Here is a 17,890-nt window from a genome sequence, read left to right as displayed (position 1 = left end):
AGGTAGCCATGGTCATGCCTCCAGGGCACAATCATAACACCGCCTAGGAAAGACATGTTAAATATACTCCTGGTATAGTGAAGAAGGCAGGCATGGGTGGGGCACCGTGGCAGTTGGTATAGCAATTCCACTGTTAGGAAGACCTGCGGAGCTGCCTGGGGGCTTCACATACACTCTAAGCCGTTAGGTCTGTCCTTTATGAGGAAGGTTGTGCTGTATACACAGTTGGAACATTGCCAGTCCCAATATTACGGGATACACAGGGGCGGGTGTGGTGTGGAAAAATGTGGAAGCATCAGTGTCGATACTTAGCTCATTGCCTCAGGCCCGGAGGACTTTGTGGGAAGGAGTCATTGCTGCTGGAGTCCCCAGCCGGGGTAGCAATGGGAAGGGCTTTCTGCTTCTTCTGCCTGCGTGGGTTGGAAGCGCCTGGATGGTTTTGCTCTTTGCGGCCCTGGGCATGTTCTGGGGTCGCCGGAACCAGCGAAGCCTCGGGTGGGCTGGGGAAGAGTACAGGTCCGAGTACCAGTCCGGGATGGTGACTTCAGGCAGTTCCAATCTGGCGCAGAAGTTGGTGATGTCTTCAGGTAGGCGTAGGGTAGCTGTGTTTCCTCTGTGGGGGCTGTCAGGCTGAAGGGGAAACGCCACCTGTAGAGGATGTTGCGATCCCTGAGGCAGTCCAGTAAAGGTCGTAGTGCTCGGCGTTAATGCAATGTAATGGCAGAGAGGTCCTGGAACAGTTTCACTTCCTTACCATCCAGGAAGACTGAACTTCTTTGTCTGGCCTTTAGCAGGATCACCTCTTTCAGGGGAAAGCTCTGGAGGCAGCAGATGATATCTCGGGGTGTCTCTTCCTGCGGGGCCCGGGGTTTCAAGGCTCTGTGTGCTCTCACCAGGTCTATGGGCGATCCGCCATGAGGACGGTGGGGATTGCCTCTGGCATGTAGGTCTCTAACACCCCCCGAACTCTAATGTTTGACCTCCTCCCCCGATTATCCAGGTCCTCCAGGTGGCGTCTCATCTCGATCAGGCTGCGAACCGTGTGATCCTGCTGGGAGTGAATGGCCTGAATTGCCTCACTCTGCTTGCGGCCCGTGCGTTCCACCGCTTTGATGCGGCAGCCCATGTCCTGCAGATCCTTCCGCAGCTCTGACACCGCTGAGCAGAGGGCCTCCTTGATATCAGAGGCAACTGAGTGGAGCTCTGCTCGGGTTTGCAGATGCTGGAGGTAAGAGGAGGGGTGGGAGTCTGGCGGTTCGGGGCCCGAGATGGAAGCGGGCATGTGGAGGGACAAGGCGGTGGACGGTCCCGCAGCCATTTTGAGAGGCCTCTCTCCGGTGGCGGCAGGCCGCTGTGTGCGGAAAATGTCCGGTACTTGCCCACTCAGCTGCGTGATATGAGGCGGGGGTTCGATGGCTGCAGTCTGCTGTTGCCCAATCTTCACCATCTTGGGTGGAAGAACGCGGATGGAGCTTCTTTTAGGTCTCGGGTAGCCGGAGCTCAGTTAGTGTGCGGCCATTCTCCTCGCGGTGCAGGCCACGCCCCCCGTTAACTCAGCAGTTAACCCTTTACCCACCAAACAGTAGCTGCCACCACGTTTTAACGGAAACACGCACCTTTCTCAGCAAATGTTGTAACAATTTAAAAGCTTAAACAAAGCCTATGATACCGCTGTCCTTTCAGACAGGAATATGACAGGTTTCGCTATAAGTAGCACTCTTCACAGAGACAAAGATACTTTAAGTTCTTATTTAGAGCATAGAGATAAGCTTTTACGATTTTTAAGATTGTCCTTTAATAAAAGAACGGTGCTGGAAAAAATATACAGAAAAAGATGTTTTAAAAAAAAAAGAAGAAACAAATATATAACAGCTGTGAAAATAATAAGGGGAATACAATTAAGATTACTTAACAGTCCTGGGATTTGTAAGTTCTGACAGCGTCCAGTTCAATGCCCAGAAGATGGATCTGAATGGCTCTTTCTCCAAGTAAGGCTTGCAAAGATTCTTTCTTGATGCTAAAGGGGAACTCTTCTTGGATGTTACATGAGCATCTCCTTCTGATATTACAAGCTTTGGTGTTACAAGCTTCTTGATGTTATTAGAGACTCCCAGCTGCCCTTGTAGCAGCTTTTTGTCAGTCCTCTAGTGGGTGTCATGGAGCTGGCCCTTAAACCAGGGCTGGGGAGGGTAAGCAGGAGGGCTAAGCTTTTATGAAGTCTGCTTCTCTCAAACTGTCAATTTCATAACTATCAACATAGTTTAATATTCTTACATATTAATGTCTGATCACCGCTAAATTTTGTTTGTCATTGAATTAGCTTCAGATCAATCCCATACTTGGCATGTGGGTCAATTATGGCTGGCCCAGGAGGGTTAATGTGACTTGGCAGGCCTCTGACCATTGTAGCCCACCCATGATTGATATGTGCAGATTTCTCTTGACGAGAGACAGCTATTTAAACAGTTATTGTTCAGATAATTCCTCCAGGTTCCAAAACATGAATATTTGGTGATATTGGGACTCACATTTTATGGCCAAAGTTTTAACTAAACTTCACTTCTTTTGTTATCAAGCCAGGCAATCTTTAGCTGAGTTTGACAAGTGCTGGCTGTTGACTTTTCATTAAAGGTAGCCACAAAAGACTTATGAGGTTATGCTTGGTACCTCACTTAGGTGATTAGGGCTAATGACTATAAAGATCACAGGCCCAGATTAGCAGATATCTGTTTTCTTTGAAATGTTGAGATGGCCTACACAAAATTGAACTCATCAGTGTCGGGGTAGCCTGTTTTGATTCAAACTAGGAGCTTTAGGAAAATATGAAGAATAGGAATGTTCAAATTAATATTCAGGTGCTACAACCTTATTACCGTCACACCACCACACTGTCACACTTTGCCATTTTCTGTAATTCCTGTACTACCTTTCTGCCACCTCTCTGTACAACTTTCTGCCACCTTCTACTTTCCCTCTACTAACACAAAGGGGTCTATTCACTAAAGGGTGAAAAGTTTGGAGAAGGCAGGAGAAGTGAACAATCTAGGCAAAAATAGATGATTTGTAAAAATTCTCCAATTCAGCTCACTTTCTAGTTCAGCTATGTTGTCCTAGATTGTTCACTTCTCCTGCCTTCTCCAAACTCTTCACCCTTTTGTGAATACACCCCAAAATGTCCATTCTGTTGCTCGGTAATTACCACTTCACCGCTGACCACTGCCCCCTATGTTGCTCTACACCCAGCCCCTATTGCTCCTGTTGTTGTTCTCTGTCCTCATTTGTGTGTCCCAGCTACTCGTGTTACATTGTCCATAATATAAAATCAACAGAAATCCAGCATGGAGAGTGGGAACCCCTCATAATGGGCACAGCAGGTGCTCAGACCTGAGAATAGGTATCATATCAGTTTATCAGGACTGACCCTTTAAATGGGATTAATTCTAAATAAGTTTTTGAAGTGCTGTCCTGATATCTTGGTTCCTCAGACTATATATAATAGGGTTAAATAAAGGAGTAAACACAGTGTGAAGTAAAGATACAATCTTAATGAGCAGCAAAGAGTATCCATTAGAGGGTATCATGTATTTAGCTATCAGTGTCCCGTAAAATGTACCCACCACAAGAAGGTGAGAACTGCAGGTTGAAAATGCTTTTTGCTTGCCTGTTGTAGACGGTATGCTGAAAATAGTATGGAAGATGTAGATGTACGTCACTATGATAAAACCACATGGAAAAATAAATACTGGCATGGAAAAGGCAAAAATATCAAGTTCAACGAAAGAGGTGTCCGAGCAAGAGAGCTTCAGAAGAGGGTAGAGGTCACAGTAGAAATGGTCAATGACATTATCAGCACAAAAGTCAAACTCAGATATAGGCAGAACGCCTGACAAACTGACAGTAAAACCCAACAGCCATGGCCAAGCCGAAAGATTGACACAAAACTTCATGTCCATGATACTGGAATATCTCAAAGGGTTACAGATGGCAAGGAATCGATCGTAGGACATGACCGAGAGGATCAAACATTCCGAGATGGTTGTAGCACTGAAAAAATAAAACTGTGTGATGCAGCCACTGTAGGTCATTATTTCCTTCCCAAGAAGAAGACTGCCAAGCAAGCATGGAAGAATGTTGGTGGAAATCAAGAGGTCTGACAATGAGAGATGACTAAGGAGATAATACATGGGGGACTGAAGGGCTGGGGTGACAGATACTAATACAATGATCAGAAGATTTCCTGTGATGGTGAATAAAAAGACCATTAGGAAGACTATAAAGAATACAACACTTAAACTGTGAAGGTTTCCAAATCCTAGAAGAATGAATTCTGAGACTTTTGTATAGTTTTTTCCAGATATAAAGATGATTGAATCCATAAATCTGCAATATAAAAAAAAACATTTTTTGTTTTATGAAGGTTTTTAGTCATTATGTAATTACCAGTGATCGCTACGCGATCGACTGGTAGATCGCGATCGACCTTGTGGGCACCCCTGAACTAGAGGTTTTAACTCTTATCCAAGTGGCTTCTTTAGGTGATGAACTGAAAAGCACCAAATGGATTAGCAGCGAAAAGTTTTTTTAGGAATAATAAGTAAATCCAGTCGATTGGCTAACACTAGACAACATTTTTGCTTATTTTCTTGTAATACGTTATATAGATCCTCAAGGTATGTCAGCTTGTCAGCCATCTTTAGCCCCTTCCCACTCACAGTCTGTTTGTCAGTGTTCCCCAGCACAATGCCCTAAGCTAAGTTTATGTTTATAAACGTCCCCCTTTGAGAGACGTCAGCGGTCACTTTGCATGGCTGTTGACTCTCAATCCCGGTAAAAGTTTTTGTGCATTTGTGTTTGTGTGGAGTATTTATTGACAGGATTTTGGCATTTCGTTTTCATTTTCTAGGTTATTCTGAACCAGCACAGTGATGAGCTTATCTCTCTGTCACTTTGCTCTCTCTAGCAATCAGCTCGTTCTTTTCACTGCAGCACCACTTATTGTTTTTTGTGTTGTTTCTCCCTCTCAGAGTTCCGCTATGCAGTAGATTTCAAGAGGCTGATATCAGGTCATATTCAGGTTTACTGCTTGCATTAAACAAAATACATGTAATGATGTATTACTGAACACAGAGCTGCATTAATGTGTGTCTGTTATATCTGCCCAGAGTTCAACTTTACCTCTTAATGTCTAATCTGTGTGCTTGTTCCAGGTCAGGGACTCAGAGAATATTGACGCCAAAGACTACCAAGCATGTAGAAGGGGGTCTGACCTCTTGTTCTGAATATACTGTACCTGTTGCCTGGCTGTCTATGGCTTCATTGTTGTCTCAACCACAGTCCTAGAATAAGTACAGTATGTAGATTATGGGTTCTGACTTTACCATGATTTCACTGGCTATGTGCTTGTTCCCGGTCATTTACTCAGAATGTATTAGAAACAGAGACAGCCAGGCAACTAGAATTTTCAGAGAAGGGCAGCAGTAACAGCTTCCACATTTTCCCTCATGCTAGGTTCTCTTCATATTCATGCTGTGTAATTAAAGAAACACTGTACCTTGTCAGATTTATAAACTACAGCACAGTGTGTCTGAGCAGTCTTATGTTGGTGACAAATTAATTTAAAATATCTTCTTCCTTTCCGTAAAGAGTGATATTAGCAATAAATAACAGCAATGATAACACTCCTATGACACTGATGTGCTTACTGCAGACCAGACTCTTCTCAGGCTGTATGTCACAGAACATCATTTCAGCTTCATCTTATATATTTTCTACATTTCAGGTTTAGGTTTCTAGGGATTGTAAGCAAGGTCCCTCTGTGATTGTCTGTTTATTTTTCAGCCTTCATTAAATATATTCTCATTATACAAGCAAATAATTTTCAGTGCAATTTTGATAGTTATGTGAAAGTAAAAAAAACAACTTAAATCTTAAAGGAGAACTATGGGGTTAAGGCTTTTCCCCATAGTTCTCCTTAGGGTTAACGGGAGGACACAAACTAGCGTCCTCCCGTCACCCTGGGCTCAGTATACCGCGAGCTATAGCTCGCGGTATATTGAGATGCCGCAGTATACCGCGAGCTGCTGCTCGTCGTATACTGAGAAGCCGCTGCTGAAGCGGATCCCGACAATTATGCCGGGATCCGCCCAGCTGCGTGACTGACAACTGGCTCTGCCTATCTAGACGCAGAGCCAGCTGTACCCGCCCGTCCGTTTCGCCAGTCAGCGCTGGCGGATCGGAGCGGGGAGGAGGGAATCCAGCCCCTCCCCTGTCACGGCAGAGAGCCGTGACAGGATCGAGAGGTGAGCGAACGCCGGCTTTATCTTCACCTGCTGATCCTGTGAAGAACACACTTCCTGTCTGTTGGTGACTATGCTAGACATAAAACATGTCTGCTTTTCTTCATCTCCATTACAAGTTAGATATGGTTAGTAGTTACACAAGAAAGACAGCATTGTTCTTACTTTTGTTTTCAGCTCACAGGAAGTGACAAAGACGTTGCATTTCTGGTAAGATCAACAGATGTTCCCTGGCATTTATCGTGTCAGCCCCCTAGGGGTCAGTCCTCCCCTCTGACCCTCAAAGGACTAACTAGTACAATAAAGGCATAAAATACTCCTATCCCATGTTCATTTTTTTCTCCTTGATTGTTTAATTCTTTCTACCCTACCTGCCAGGTTCAGCCTCTCCTGGTGGGAGGCCCCTGTGTATACCAGGTAGAAGGTGGACTTCCTTGCTGCGGAGACATTTAATGCCTGGCATAAACTGCTGGTTATGTGTGACTCATTGTGGGTGAGGGCTGATGGTTTGTGCTGTCATCCGGCCTATGTTTCTGCCACCCTGCTGCCTGCTCTACTCTTCTGGCCTAGCCAGCCTTGGTGTCTGCCTTAAGCTCCTTTTCTTTCTCTGGTCTTATTTAAATCTGCCATAATGTTCTGATGAACTTACTGAGGTTCTCTCTTCTCTCTCTGTCCAGCAATATGAGCCCATTATCCCCAGATGGGGAAGCACTTAGATAGAGAGCATTTGTGTCGGTGGCATGGTGTGTTTTTGAAAGATACCTTTCCCAATGCTACGCCAGGCCATTGAACTCCTCAAGTTGAAGCCATTCTCCCAAGTGACTGGCCCCTGAAGGTCTTTTGGGCATGTGCAGCCCCAGCTCTAGCTGGAAAGCTGATGCAAAAATTCTGCTTTGAGAAAGCAGTGCAGGATAAGAATGAACTCATACACCAAAACAAGAAGTTGCAGATAGTATGTACCTGTATGAAGGCTTTGCTATCAAGTAGATGGAGATCAAAGTCTTCAGATTAAGGTTCCTCACCAGGCCCTAATTGGAGAAGAGATTTATTGTGGGATTCTGAGTCAGAGGAAGTGGTGGCAGTCCACTCTTTTGATTTTGCTTTAGTGGCTCCATTTATCAACTCTATTAAATCAAATGGGAGGCAGAGTCAACTCCAAAGAAGCTCCGAAAATATTATCCAAATATAAAAAGGAGCTTCCCTTGCTCTCTAGGAGAGAGAGGGTTTAGGGTCTGTAGTATGCCATTGGAATCTTCTGAGGACAGCTTTCTCCCCTAGCAACCGCTAAGGCTGAAATCACTGTGATCTGGTCCCAGGGACCAATAGTAGTAGCAATACTGTGAACAGATACCTGGAATAGGGTGAGGGATCTCCCTTGTGGGTCCCAGACGGACGCTCGCACCAGCTCCTCTGCGGTACCCTTCAACAAGCAGACTCTCCTTCCGACCCAGCTTCCATCAGGTATTTTCCTCTTCAGGATCTGGAATCTCTGTGCCCTCAGCATCTGCAACTGCCAAGGAGCACTCCAGGTTAGTGGTAGTATCTTCTTAGAACAAGGCACCCATCACCTGCCATGTGTATGGGCCCAGCAAAGTATTAGTGTATCCTAGGTCTCTAGGCCCCTCAGCACCTGCCATGTGCTGAGGCCCAGGCCAGTTTCCTGCATCTCCACAGACCTCCTAGGGCGAGGCCCCTAGGGGGAAGAGACCTCTGCACAGTGTCCCCAGACCTTTTATTACCTGCCCTCAACCATGCCTCTGAGTCATCCTACTCAGGGATTGGCTAGGGTCAGGTGCATAGTCATAACCTGAGGATGGATCCTCCCTCACTGTATGCTAAGGCTCCCTTTTCCTCAGCAACAGGAGGAGCAATCAATCCAGCAGATTCAGGGACACCTATAGAATGCAGAGCTCTGTATAATCAGTATCTGGACTGGTTACAGTCCAGGTATCTCTAAATTGAATAGCGACATTTTAGAGGGCGCTACACCTATTATCGGAAAGATGCTTTTTCCAAAAAAAGGGAGGGGAAGACTTTCTTATATGCCAAGAAAAAAACATCAGCTCCAACAAAGACCGAGAGAGCAGTAGAGGAAGGCAAAAGGGCAAAAGCAAGCCAACCAGCACTTGAGTACTTCAGATCCTCATGGGAATGCTTCCTCCAGAATGAAAAATTTAAAAAATCTCACAGACTGGGAAGTCTTCAGAGAAGACTTTCTGAGGCCCACCTGTCCCAATGACTCTGGTGGGGGCAAGGGGCGGTCTTTAGGGTAGTCTGGGCAGATCATGGACAGATGGGTTCAAGATGTTGTTTGAAGAAACTACCAAATAGTTTTTCAAGCATTCCCCTCACCCATACTATGTCAAGACCAAGATCCCATTGGAGCAGGAGATATTTGCATGTCTACATGCTACATAGGAGATCTCTTGCATTTAGAGGCAGTAGTTCCAATTCGAAACTGGAGTGGAAATCTGTCGACTTGCCAATCTTTCTTGTAAGAAAGGAAAGGTTTTGGCTGGTACTGAATCTGAAGTGACTGCACACCTTTATTTAGGGACTGGGAAGCTGCAATATAATACATTTTCGTTTTTGGGCTTAGATTTAATCATTTGTTAACTGAATCATAAGAAACACTGAAAAAAAGCATATTTCAACTCAACCATAAAGACACTCTTGAGGACCAGCATCTGCATAGCTCTTATGCACACCAATAATTTCAACATTTCACTGTTATTACTGTATGGACTTATTGATTTCACAATAAAGTTGTCAACACTTATGATGCCAAAGTGATTTGTACAATGCACTATACCTAAAGTATGAGTGTAGGCAGATATGAAATACCTCCATTTAAATGAGAACTGTGGGGTACACCTTTTTTTGAGTTTTGAGTTTCCTTATGATACAGGAGTACATTTTGCAATGCACCATAAGCTTACAATTCAGTGTAATATACTGTGGGTTGGGCTAAGCTCTGTGCTGAGAAGCGATCCTGACAATATTGTCGGGATCCTCCTTTTTCATTGAGTGACAGAAGCTTGTAGGAGCTGCTGTGCGTTCATGAGAACCTGTGCAGACGTTCAGGGCATATCCTATCAAAGTTAACCCTTGAAGATCCATAAACTAGGTAAAATCCTGCAGTTCATTGGAAAGTTTAGTTAAAGCTTCATTCTTCCCTTCATTCTTGCTTGGTAGTACAGGTTCCTCTCCTGTACTATAAATTGCTTACTCTGATTTCACTGCAAATTGTGAGGTTCTTACAGTGAGCATTAGAAGCGACAGCAGGCCAGATAGAGCCTGCCTCATTTCCTGGCTGGAGGGCATTCAGCAATATCTAGCACCGTCCGTGTCCCCCGCCCCTCCCCCCCCCCACCTTACTGTCCCTGTCCTGCCCCTTTCATTCATTGGATTTCAGCTATTTCAATCATGGAGACTCAGCATCAAATGTGGGCATTACGAAGAGCAATCTGCTTGCAAATGCAGCCTGCCTAGACATCTCCACTCCTCCAGACAGACATACATTCATGTGCACGCATATGGTGAATAATCGTTATATGGTATCCTATATTAATTCATTTTTGAAGATGTGTCTGCCATCTATAGCTTATGGCAGAGCACTCTTGCAATGACTAAGCAAATCACTGGACATCTTAATTTCATAAGGGTCCCCAATTCCACAGAAATATCACTGCTTATACGTTATCTGCACACCTACTGATAGTCTCTAGAGTTACGGCCATTGCTGGTCTACAGGTGCTTCCTGAAGTAATGCAAATCTTTAAGAACCAAATCTATTTTTCTGCCTGGGCCGGGTGTATTTAAAAGGCACTGCATCCTCCATGGGCAATGTGACATGTCTAAAAAGTCTGATGACCGCTGTATCAAAAAGAGGGTCTGCATCTAAGCAATGCACTTCATCTTCCTTATATTGGTACATCTGAGCAAGCCTATTTGTGATGTCCCTCGAGTTAGCGCCGCTCGCCGACTTCGTTCCAGGCTGGAACGCATCGGCCGGGGTGACCTGCGCAGGACTCCTTCCCCATGACGGAAGCTACTATGCGTTCCACCCTGGAACGCGGAAGTACGCCGCGGCCGCGTGACGTCACGGCCGCGGGCTATTTAAACCTGCCGGGAATGATGTGGGGTGTTCTTAATGTGTGGGGGTTTTAAGTAATTTTCAGGCCTAAAATGTGGAATATAACATGGGTGCAAAAAATGAAAAAAAGGCCTCAGTCATGAAGGGGTTAAGACTTCTAAGCACTTGTGTTGGATCCTATACGCTGCCACCTGGTGGAGCCTCACGGTATCAACTATTCCTACTGCAATACTAATCTACCTAAGTTCTTTAAATTGAAGTGCTACTGCTGTTTTGACATAAAGACTGCCTTATCCATTTAACTTACAATTACTAGATGTGATTACCTAATGAGGAATATGACTCAATATTCTTGAAGCAACTTCACCTTCTGTTAATTACCTATTATTTAGCGGTTCATGATGTCTCAATCCCAAACTCTCCGCTTGTGATTGAGAGAACCGCCTGGGATTAAGCCTGGCAACCGCCTAAAACCACAGTTAAAACCGCAGCTGAGATCCACCGTACCCTTTCCATGTAGGGCTCCTGACAGAATACTCAAACCTTAAAACATTATGGATCCAGCGGAACTAACCTCCTATGTATTGGCCCTCGCCCAGAAGGTCAAAGCGCTGACGCTTACTCTTCAAGCGGTCCGCCATGAGAACCAGACCTTACGCCCCCAAATCCCCGCCAGTCCGGTCCCCAACAGAGAGCTGCCCGAACCCAAGGTTAGCCCTCCAGATCTCTTCACTGGTGACCGACGCAGATGCAGGGAGTTCATTAACGCCAACAAGTTATTGTTTGAACTGCAACCCAGGACTTACCCTACTGACAAGGTTAAAGTTCTCACTTTAATCTCTTACGTTAGAGGCGAGCCCAGAGCCTGGGCAGATACCTACGTGGAGAAAGAGGATCAAATACTTAACTCTTTCCCTGCATTCCTGGAGAACATGTCACGGTTGTATGAAGACTCCACAAAGCAGCTGACAGCCGAAACCGCCATTAGAGCGCTGAAACAAGGAAGGAGACCAGTAGAAGACTACGTCGCTGAATTCACCAAATGGTCCAGGGAGACTGAGTGGACTGACGTAAGTCTGCAAAACCAGTTCCGTCTCGGACTTTCAGAGGCGATGAAGGACGAGCTCGCTCGTGCAGATCTTCCCCCTACCCTAGAGGAGATAATTCAACTAGCCATCTCCATAGACAGAAGACTCCGTGAGAGGAGAACAGAACGGGTCTCGGTTACTACCACTCACCCAATCTTAGGAGTTCTCCCCCTGCGGAGGAGCCAATGGAGGTTGGAGCCATCCGGGGTCCCCTGTCCCAGTCGGAGAGAAACCAAAGAAGGGAGAAGCATCTCTGCCTCTATTGCGCTTCCCCAAGGCATACAGTCGCTAGCTGTCCTCAGGCTAACCCCAAGGCCGAAGGTAACCTACACCCCATCTGTAAGCTGACTCCTACCATTACGCAACCCCATGCTTATACAGGTTAAACTCGAATAATTAGAATATCGTGCAAAAGTAATTGCAGTAAGTGCTGCAAAAGGGGCCCAAACCAAGTACTGAGTACATATGCATGCTGGTACTTTTCAGAGGTCCGATATTGTTCTATGTACAATCCTTGTTTTATTGATTGCATGTAATAATCTACTTTTTTGAGGTTGTGGATTTGGGATTCTTGGGGTTTTCATGAGCTGTAAGCCATAATCATCACAATTATGACAAATCACGGCTTGAATTATCTTGCTTTGCATGTAATGAGTCTCTCTCATATATTAGTTTCACCTTTTAAGTTGCATTAGTGAAATAAATGAACTTTGCACGATATTCTAATTGTTCGAGTTTCACCTGTATATTTCTCTCTTTGACCTTGCAGTGGGATCAAGAGAGGATCGTCTCTGAAGCTATGATCGACACAGGCGCATGTGGTAGTTTCATCGACCAAAAACTTGTTGATTAAAATAAAATACCCCAAGTTAAACGAACCACTCCGTTGTCTGTCAGTTTCTTAGATGGGTCCAAGGCTCCTTCAGGTCCAATCTGTTACCAGACACAACCCCTGCTTGTTTCCTGTGACAAGAACCATACTGAATTCCTTTCACTGGAGGTCATCTCCTCTCTGGTTTTCCCCATTGTACTCGGCCTACCGTGGCTCAAGCTCCATCAACCTACCTTCCTGTGGGAGGAACAGACTCTCCGACTACGGTCTAACTATTGCAAGGAGACGTGTTATCCCGTAACACCTCTGCTGTCCGTCACCAACAACGATGCCCCACCCCAGTACAAGGACTTCGCAGAGGTCTTCAGTGTGCGCATGGCAGAGTCCTTACCACCACATAGGCCATACGATTGTCCTATAGACCTGATTTCCGGGAAGCACTATCCACACTGGCCGGATAAACCCTCTCTCGGAACCCGAGCTACTCCACCTCAAAGGGTACCTGGATGACAACCTTAGGAAGGGTTTCATCAGACCTTCCACCTCACCAGCCAGTGCTGGAATGTTCTTTGTGAAGAACAAGGACGGCTCACTTAGACCTATTATCGACTATAGAGCCCTCAACAAAATCACAGTGAAAAATCGCTACCCTCTTCCGTTAATACCCGAGCTTATCGATAGGCTACAAGATGCCCGAATCTTTACTAAACTCGATCTACGCGGGGCGTATAACCTCATTAGAGTCCGTCAGGGAGATGAATGGAAGACAGCCTTCAAAACAAGATACGGTCTTTTTGAATACACCGTCATGCCCTTCGTATTATGCAACGCCCCTGCCACCTTCCAACACCTGATAAACGACATCTTCAGAGACCTTCTCGATGTCTGTGTTGTCGTGTATCTTGACGACATTCTAGTCTACTCCAAGGATCTAGAGAGTCACAGAAAACATGTCAGATGGATCCTCTCCTGACTCAGGGCTCACTCCCTATACGTTAAGTTGTCAAAATGTGTCTTCGAACAACGCACTATATCCTTCCTGGTGTATGTAATATCTCCCCTGGGCATAGAGATGGATCAAGCGAAAATAGACTGTATCGTGAAGTGGCCAGTTCCAAGGAACAGGAAGGCCCTACAACGCTTCCTCGGCTTCTCCAACTATTACAGGAAATTTATACGAAACTTCTCCTCTATTGTCAAGCCTCTGACTGCTCTCACTGGTTCCAAGACCAACTTCTCATGGTCCCCCCAAGCCGAAAAGGCCTTCACAATACTGAAAGAAAACTTCACCTCAGCCCCAATCCTGCAGTTGCCAAACCCGGAGTGCCATTACGTACTGGAGGTTGATGCCTCTCATGTTGCTGTTGGGGGTGTGTTATCACAGCGTAAGGGTCTGGATACTCCGCTGCACCCCGTGGCCTTTTTCTCTAGAACCCTCACCACCGCTGAAACGAACTCCCCCATAGAACTCCTCGCAATTAAGGTTGCGCTAAAGACCTGGAGACACCTACTCGAGGGAACAAGATACCCGTTCACCATCTTTACTGACCATCGTAATCTTCAGTATCTCAAGACCTGCAAAACCCTCTCGGGCAGACAAGTCAGATGGAGTTTGTTTTTCGATCGTTTCGATTTCATCATTTCATATCGTCCCGGTACACGTAACGGCAAGGCTGATCCCCTTTCTCGGATTCACGAAGAGGATCCTGTAACTCATTCACCTACTCCAATAATTTCGGCCTCCAAGTTCCTCGGTTCTACCATACCCTTCGAGGAACAAATTAGAAACAGCCTACCTACTAACCCGGATTCCCTTCCTCCGGGTCTCACCACGGACGATGAAGGTTTCCTTTACAAAGATACCAGGATGTACGTTCCGCCCTCCATGCAATCCACAGTCTTACGCTTACTTCATGATGCTCCCCTAGCGGGTCATCCTGGTTACATCAAGACTCTCAACTTAATCAAAAGGCAATTCTGGTGGCCACGCATGAAGGACACTATTCTAGATTATGTCACCACTTTTACGATCTAAGACGACGTCCACCTCCAACTTACCAGGTGGGTGAAAAGGTCTGGCTCTCCACCCGAAACTTGAGGCTGAAGGTTCCTTCTAAAAAAATAGGGAGGCACTTAATCGGACCTTACGTTATCGAAAAGGTGATCAACCCTAATGCAGTGCGTCTAGTGTTGCCCCCTGAACTGCAGGTCCACCCGTCGTTCCATGTTTCCTTACTAAAACCCTTCAGGGCCGACCCTTTTCCAAACAGGGCTCCTCAACCTGCTCCCCCCGTAGAGGTACAGGGAGAGATCGAGTATGAGGTCCAGCAGATCCTCGACTCCAGAAGACGTGGCAGGACCTTGCAATACCTCATCCGCTGGAAGGGTTATGGTCCTCATGAGGATTCATGGGAGAGTGCTCAAGATGTACATGCTCCACTTCTGAAGAGACGGTTTCATAGCAGGTATCCCTCCAAGCCGTTACCCTCGTGGAACCCGGAGGGCATCCCTTAAGGAGGGGGTACTGTGATGTCCCTCGGGTTAGCGCCACTCGCCGACTGCGTTCCAGGCTGGAACGCATCGGCCGGGGTGACCGGCGCAGGCCTCCTTCCCCATGACGGAAGCTACTATGCGTTCCACCCTGGAACGCGGAAGTACGCCGCGGCCGCGTGATGTCACGGCCGCGGGCTATTTAAACCTGCCGGGAATGCTGTGGGGTGTTCGAGTATTGGGATCATTGCCCATACACCCCAGGAATCTCTCCAAATCCCTGGACATACGCCGAACCGGATCCCGACTGTTCCCCAGCAGCCAGCCTCCTGTGGACTCCTCTGCAATTGAGCTATTTGCTTCAACAGCCAAACCGCAAGTATCTGCTTAACCCCTTCGTGACTGACGACGTACAGTGTACGTCGCCAGCATCAGGGCTGTTTGAACAGACTCCCGGCGACTTTTGCCACCGGGACTCTGTTTAAACTTGTAGAGCCGACTGTCGGCTTTACAACAAAAGCGCTTCTGGCGAACAGCCAAACCGCAAGTATCTGCTTAAAGGAGAACTATGGGGTCAGTGTTTTTCCCCATAGTTGTCCTTAGGGTAACGGGAGGACACAAACTAGCGTCCTCCCGTTACCCTAAGCTCAATATACCACGAGCTACAGCTCGCGGTATACTGAGACGCCGCAGCCGGAGTGGATCCCGACTTAGACGTCGGGATCTGCCCAGCTGCGTGAGTGACAGCTGGCTCTGCCTATCTAGAGGCAGAGCCAGCTGTACCCGCCCCCTCCCCCGTCCGTTCCGCCAGTCAGCGCTGGCAGATCGGAGCGGGGAGAGGGGAATCCAGCCCCTCCCCATGTCACGGCAGAGAGCCGTGACAGGATCGAGAGGTGACCGAACCCGGTATGTGTTCGCTCACCTCCTGATCTACTGAGCCGACCTGTGACAGTCTCATTGTCACAGGTCGGCTAGAACTATGAGATGAGTGGAAATCACTCATCTCATAGTTCTCCTTTAAGACTTCTATGCACTTGTGTTGGATGATCCATTACGCTGCCACCTGGTGGAGCCTCACAGTATCAACTATTCCTACTGCAATACTAATCTACCTAAGTTCTTTAAATTGAAGTGCTACTGCTGTTTTGACATAAAGACTGCCTTATCCATTTAACTTACAATTACTAGATGTGATTACCTAATGAGGAATATGACTCAATATTCTTGAAGCAACTTCACCTTCTGTTAATTACCTATTATTTAGCGGTTCATGATGTCTCAATCCCAAACTCTCCGCAGCTAGTTAGAACCGCAGCTGAGATCCACCGTACCCTTTCTACGGACGGGCCCCTGACACTATTAGACAGTGAGAGTTTTCTCTCCACTCTCTTCCACTTCTCAAAAATTACTTCTCTAATTTACTTAATTAGAGAAATGTCGGAAAGTTTTTCTAAGACGAGGATACTACTACTTTATCTTGGTTGGTGAATTCATGGACTCCTAATTAATAGTTTCTTTAATTCCTTTCACTAGTGGCCAAACAAGAGCAAAGTCAAAGCCTAAACCAAGAGCGTCCGCTGACACGGACATATCTCCTGAAAGAATGAGGATACTACTACTTTGCCTTGGTTGAAGATTTCATCGACTCCTTCTAATTAATAGTTTCTTTAATTTCTTTGACTAGGGGCTAAAGAAGAGCAAAGTCAAAGCCTAAACCAAGAGGATCCTCTGACAGGGAAATATCTCCTGAAAGAATGCATGTGAGGATTCTCTAACCAGCTGCGGTACCTCAATACCAGTGGGGTGCAAGTTACAAATGTAGCCACCCCATGGTTAGGTTTAGTATCTGACAATTCATGCATAGAGTTATGGTATTCCTAATAAGAACAAAAACTTCAATTTTCTCCGCTTCTTTGTTTTTAGCAGCCTCTAAAAGCCAGAATTGGCACAATATTTTATGAGGTAGCGCCATCTGACCACAAGCCCAACACTGGTTAAAGTTTGGATAATCCTTATGATGCAAAGCCTTCCCTTTAGCCCCACCTTGATAGCAGGTCTGGAATTGCATAGCAAGTTCTCTGGTTTGAAGAGGACCTGTCACGGCAGTGAGAGCGAGCAATTTCTTGAGGAGCAGTGCTGCTTTTGAGGGCTGGAAAGATTTTACAATCCATTAGCCCATATGTGCACTCCTCTGAACAGGCATAATGGTGGAACAAACCTCCAGGCTGCTTTTCGATGTTGTGCACTGGTGTGATCCACCACCTCTGTTTAATTGACCAAACAGAGAACATGAGGCATTGCTGAGCCACCACATCATCATGCCCAAGTATGCCACGTCTTCATCCATGACTAATGTGTCCTCTGTTGACCTGGACCAATAGCTTCTGCAATCTGGGCCAGATCAACAGCACATGACCAGATCCATCTACAGACATGCAGGCCTAAGACCTCCCAGAAGTGAACTGGTGTCCTGAATGCGACACCATGATGGAGGAGGCAGTAACAGAGATCCTAGGATAATGAAGCCTGCTTCCCCAAGATTACACAGAATGGAGAGGCTTACCTTATAATGCACATTTAGATACCCGAACAGAGGTCATTTCATACAGGAGAGGCATGAACTGTATGTTGAATAAATGGGAATATAAGTCTCCATTCTCGCAATATTTTTAAAACACGTCCCAATCTTTTGAAAGTGAAATAATAGAAAGCAAAGAGGATGGCTTGTGTGCTAATATACAGTATTTAAAGATACTGTAAATATGTCACAAGACATTACCAGGGTATTATTTATTTGTTGCTCATCTATACATCTTGTGCAGTTGGCTACCCTATTCCCATTCTCAAAATTCTGGTTGCTGAGATCTTTCTGATTTCAATAACCTTAAAAGCATATATTTCCTTCTTCTAACCACCCTATGTAGCTGTCAGAGAAGGAGATTACACCGTAAAGAACTGTAACATTAAGCTGCAGTACTGCCCAGGAGAACTGTGAAAAACCTGGTGAATCAGTGCAATAGATTATTTAAAGCGTACACAAAGGAAAAATGTTTTTTTTTAAAGTTTTGAATAAAGTGGGGAAGGGTTA

The 17,890-nt window shown here is 45.9% G+C and overlaps 2 protein-coding genes across 2 annotated transcripts; one reads left to right on the top strand and one right to left on the bottom strand.

Annotated features, from left to right (window-relative positions):
* Positions 1-3,440: 3,440 nt before the first annotated feature.
* On the bottom strand, positions 3,441-4,340 carry LOC108785066 (olfactory receptor 1J4-like). The gene has a single exon (XM_018554065.1). The coding sequence runs from the start codon at positions 4,260-4,262 to the stop codon at positions 3,441-3,443; it is 822 nt and encodes a 273-aa protein (XP_018409567.1). The 5' UTR covers positions 4,263-4,340.
* An 8,534-nt stretch (positions 4,341-12,874) lies between these two features.
* Positions 12,875-13,285, top strand: LOC108785065 (RNA-directed DNA polymerase homolog). Its single transcript, XM_018554064.1, has one exon. The coding sequence runs from the start codon at positions 12,875-12,877 to the stop codon at positions 13,283-13,285; it is 411 nt and encodes a 136-aa protein (XP_018409566.1).
* Positions 13,286-17,890: the final 4,605 nt, after the last annotated feature.

The sequence above is a fragment of the Nanorana parkeri genome, unplaced genomic scaffold (assembly GCF_000935625.1).
Source record: "Nanorana parkeri isolate BGI_ZX_2015 unplaced genomic scaffold, ASM93562v1 scaffold141, whole genome shotgun sequence".
In the NCBI taxonomy this organism is placed as follows: Eukaryota; Metazoa; Chordata; class Amphibia; order Anura; family Dicroglossidae; genus Nanorana; species Nanorana parkeri.
Note: the sequence above shows the minus strand (reverse complement) of the source record. Positions and strands in the feature narration are given on the sequence as shown.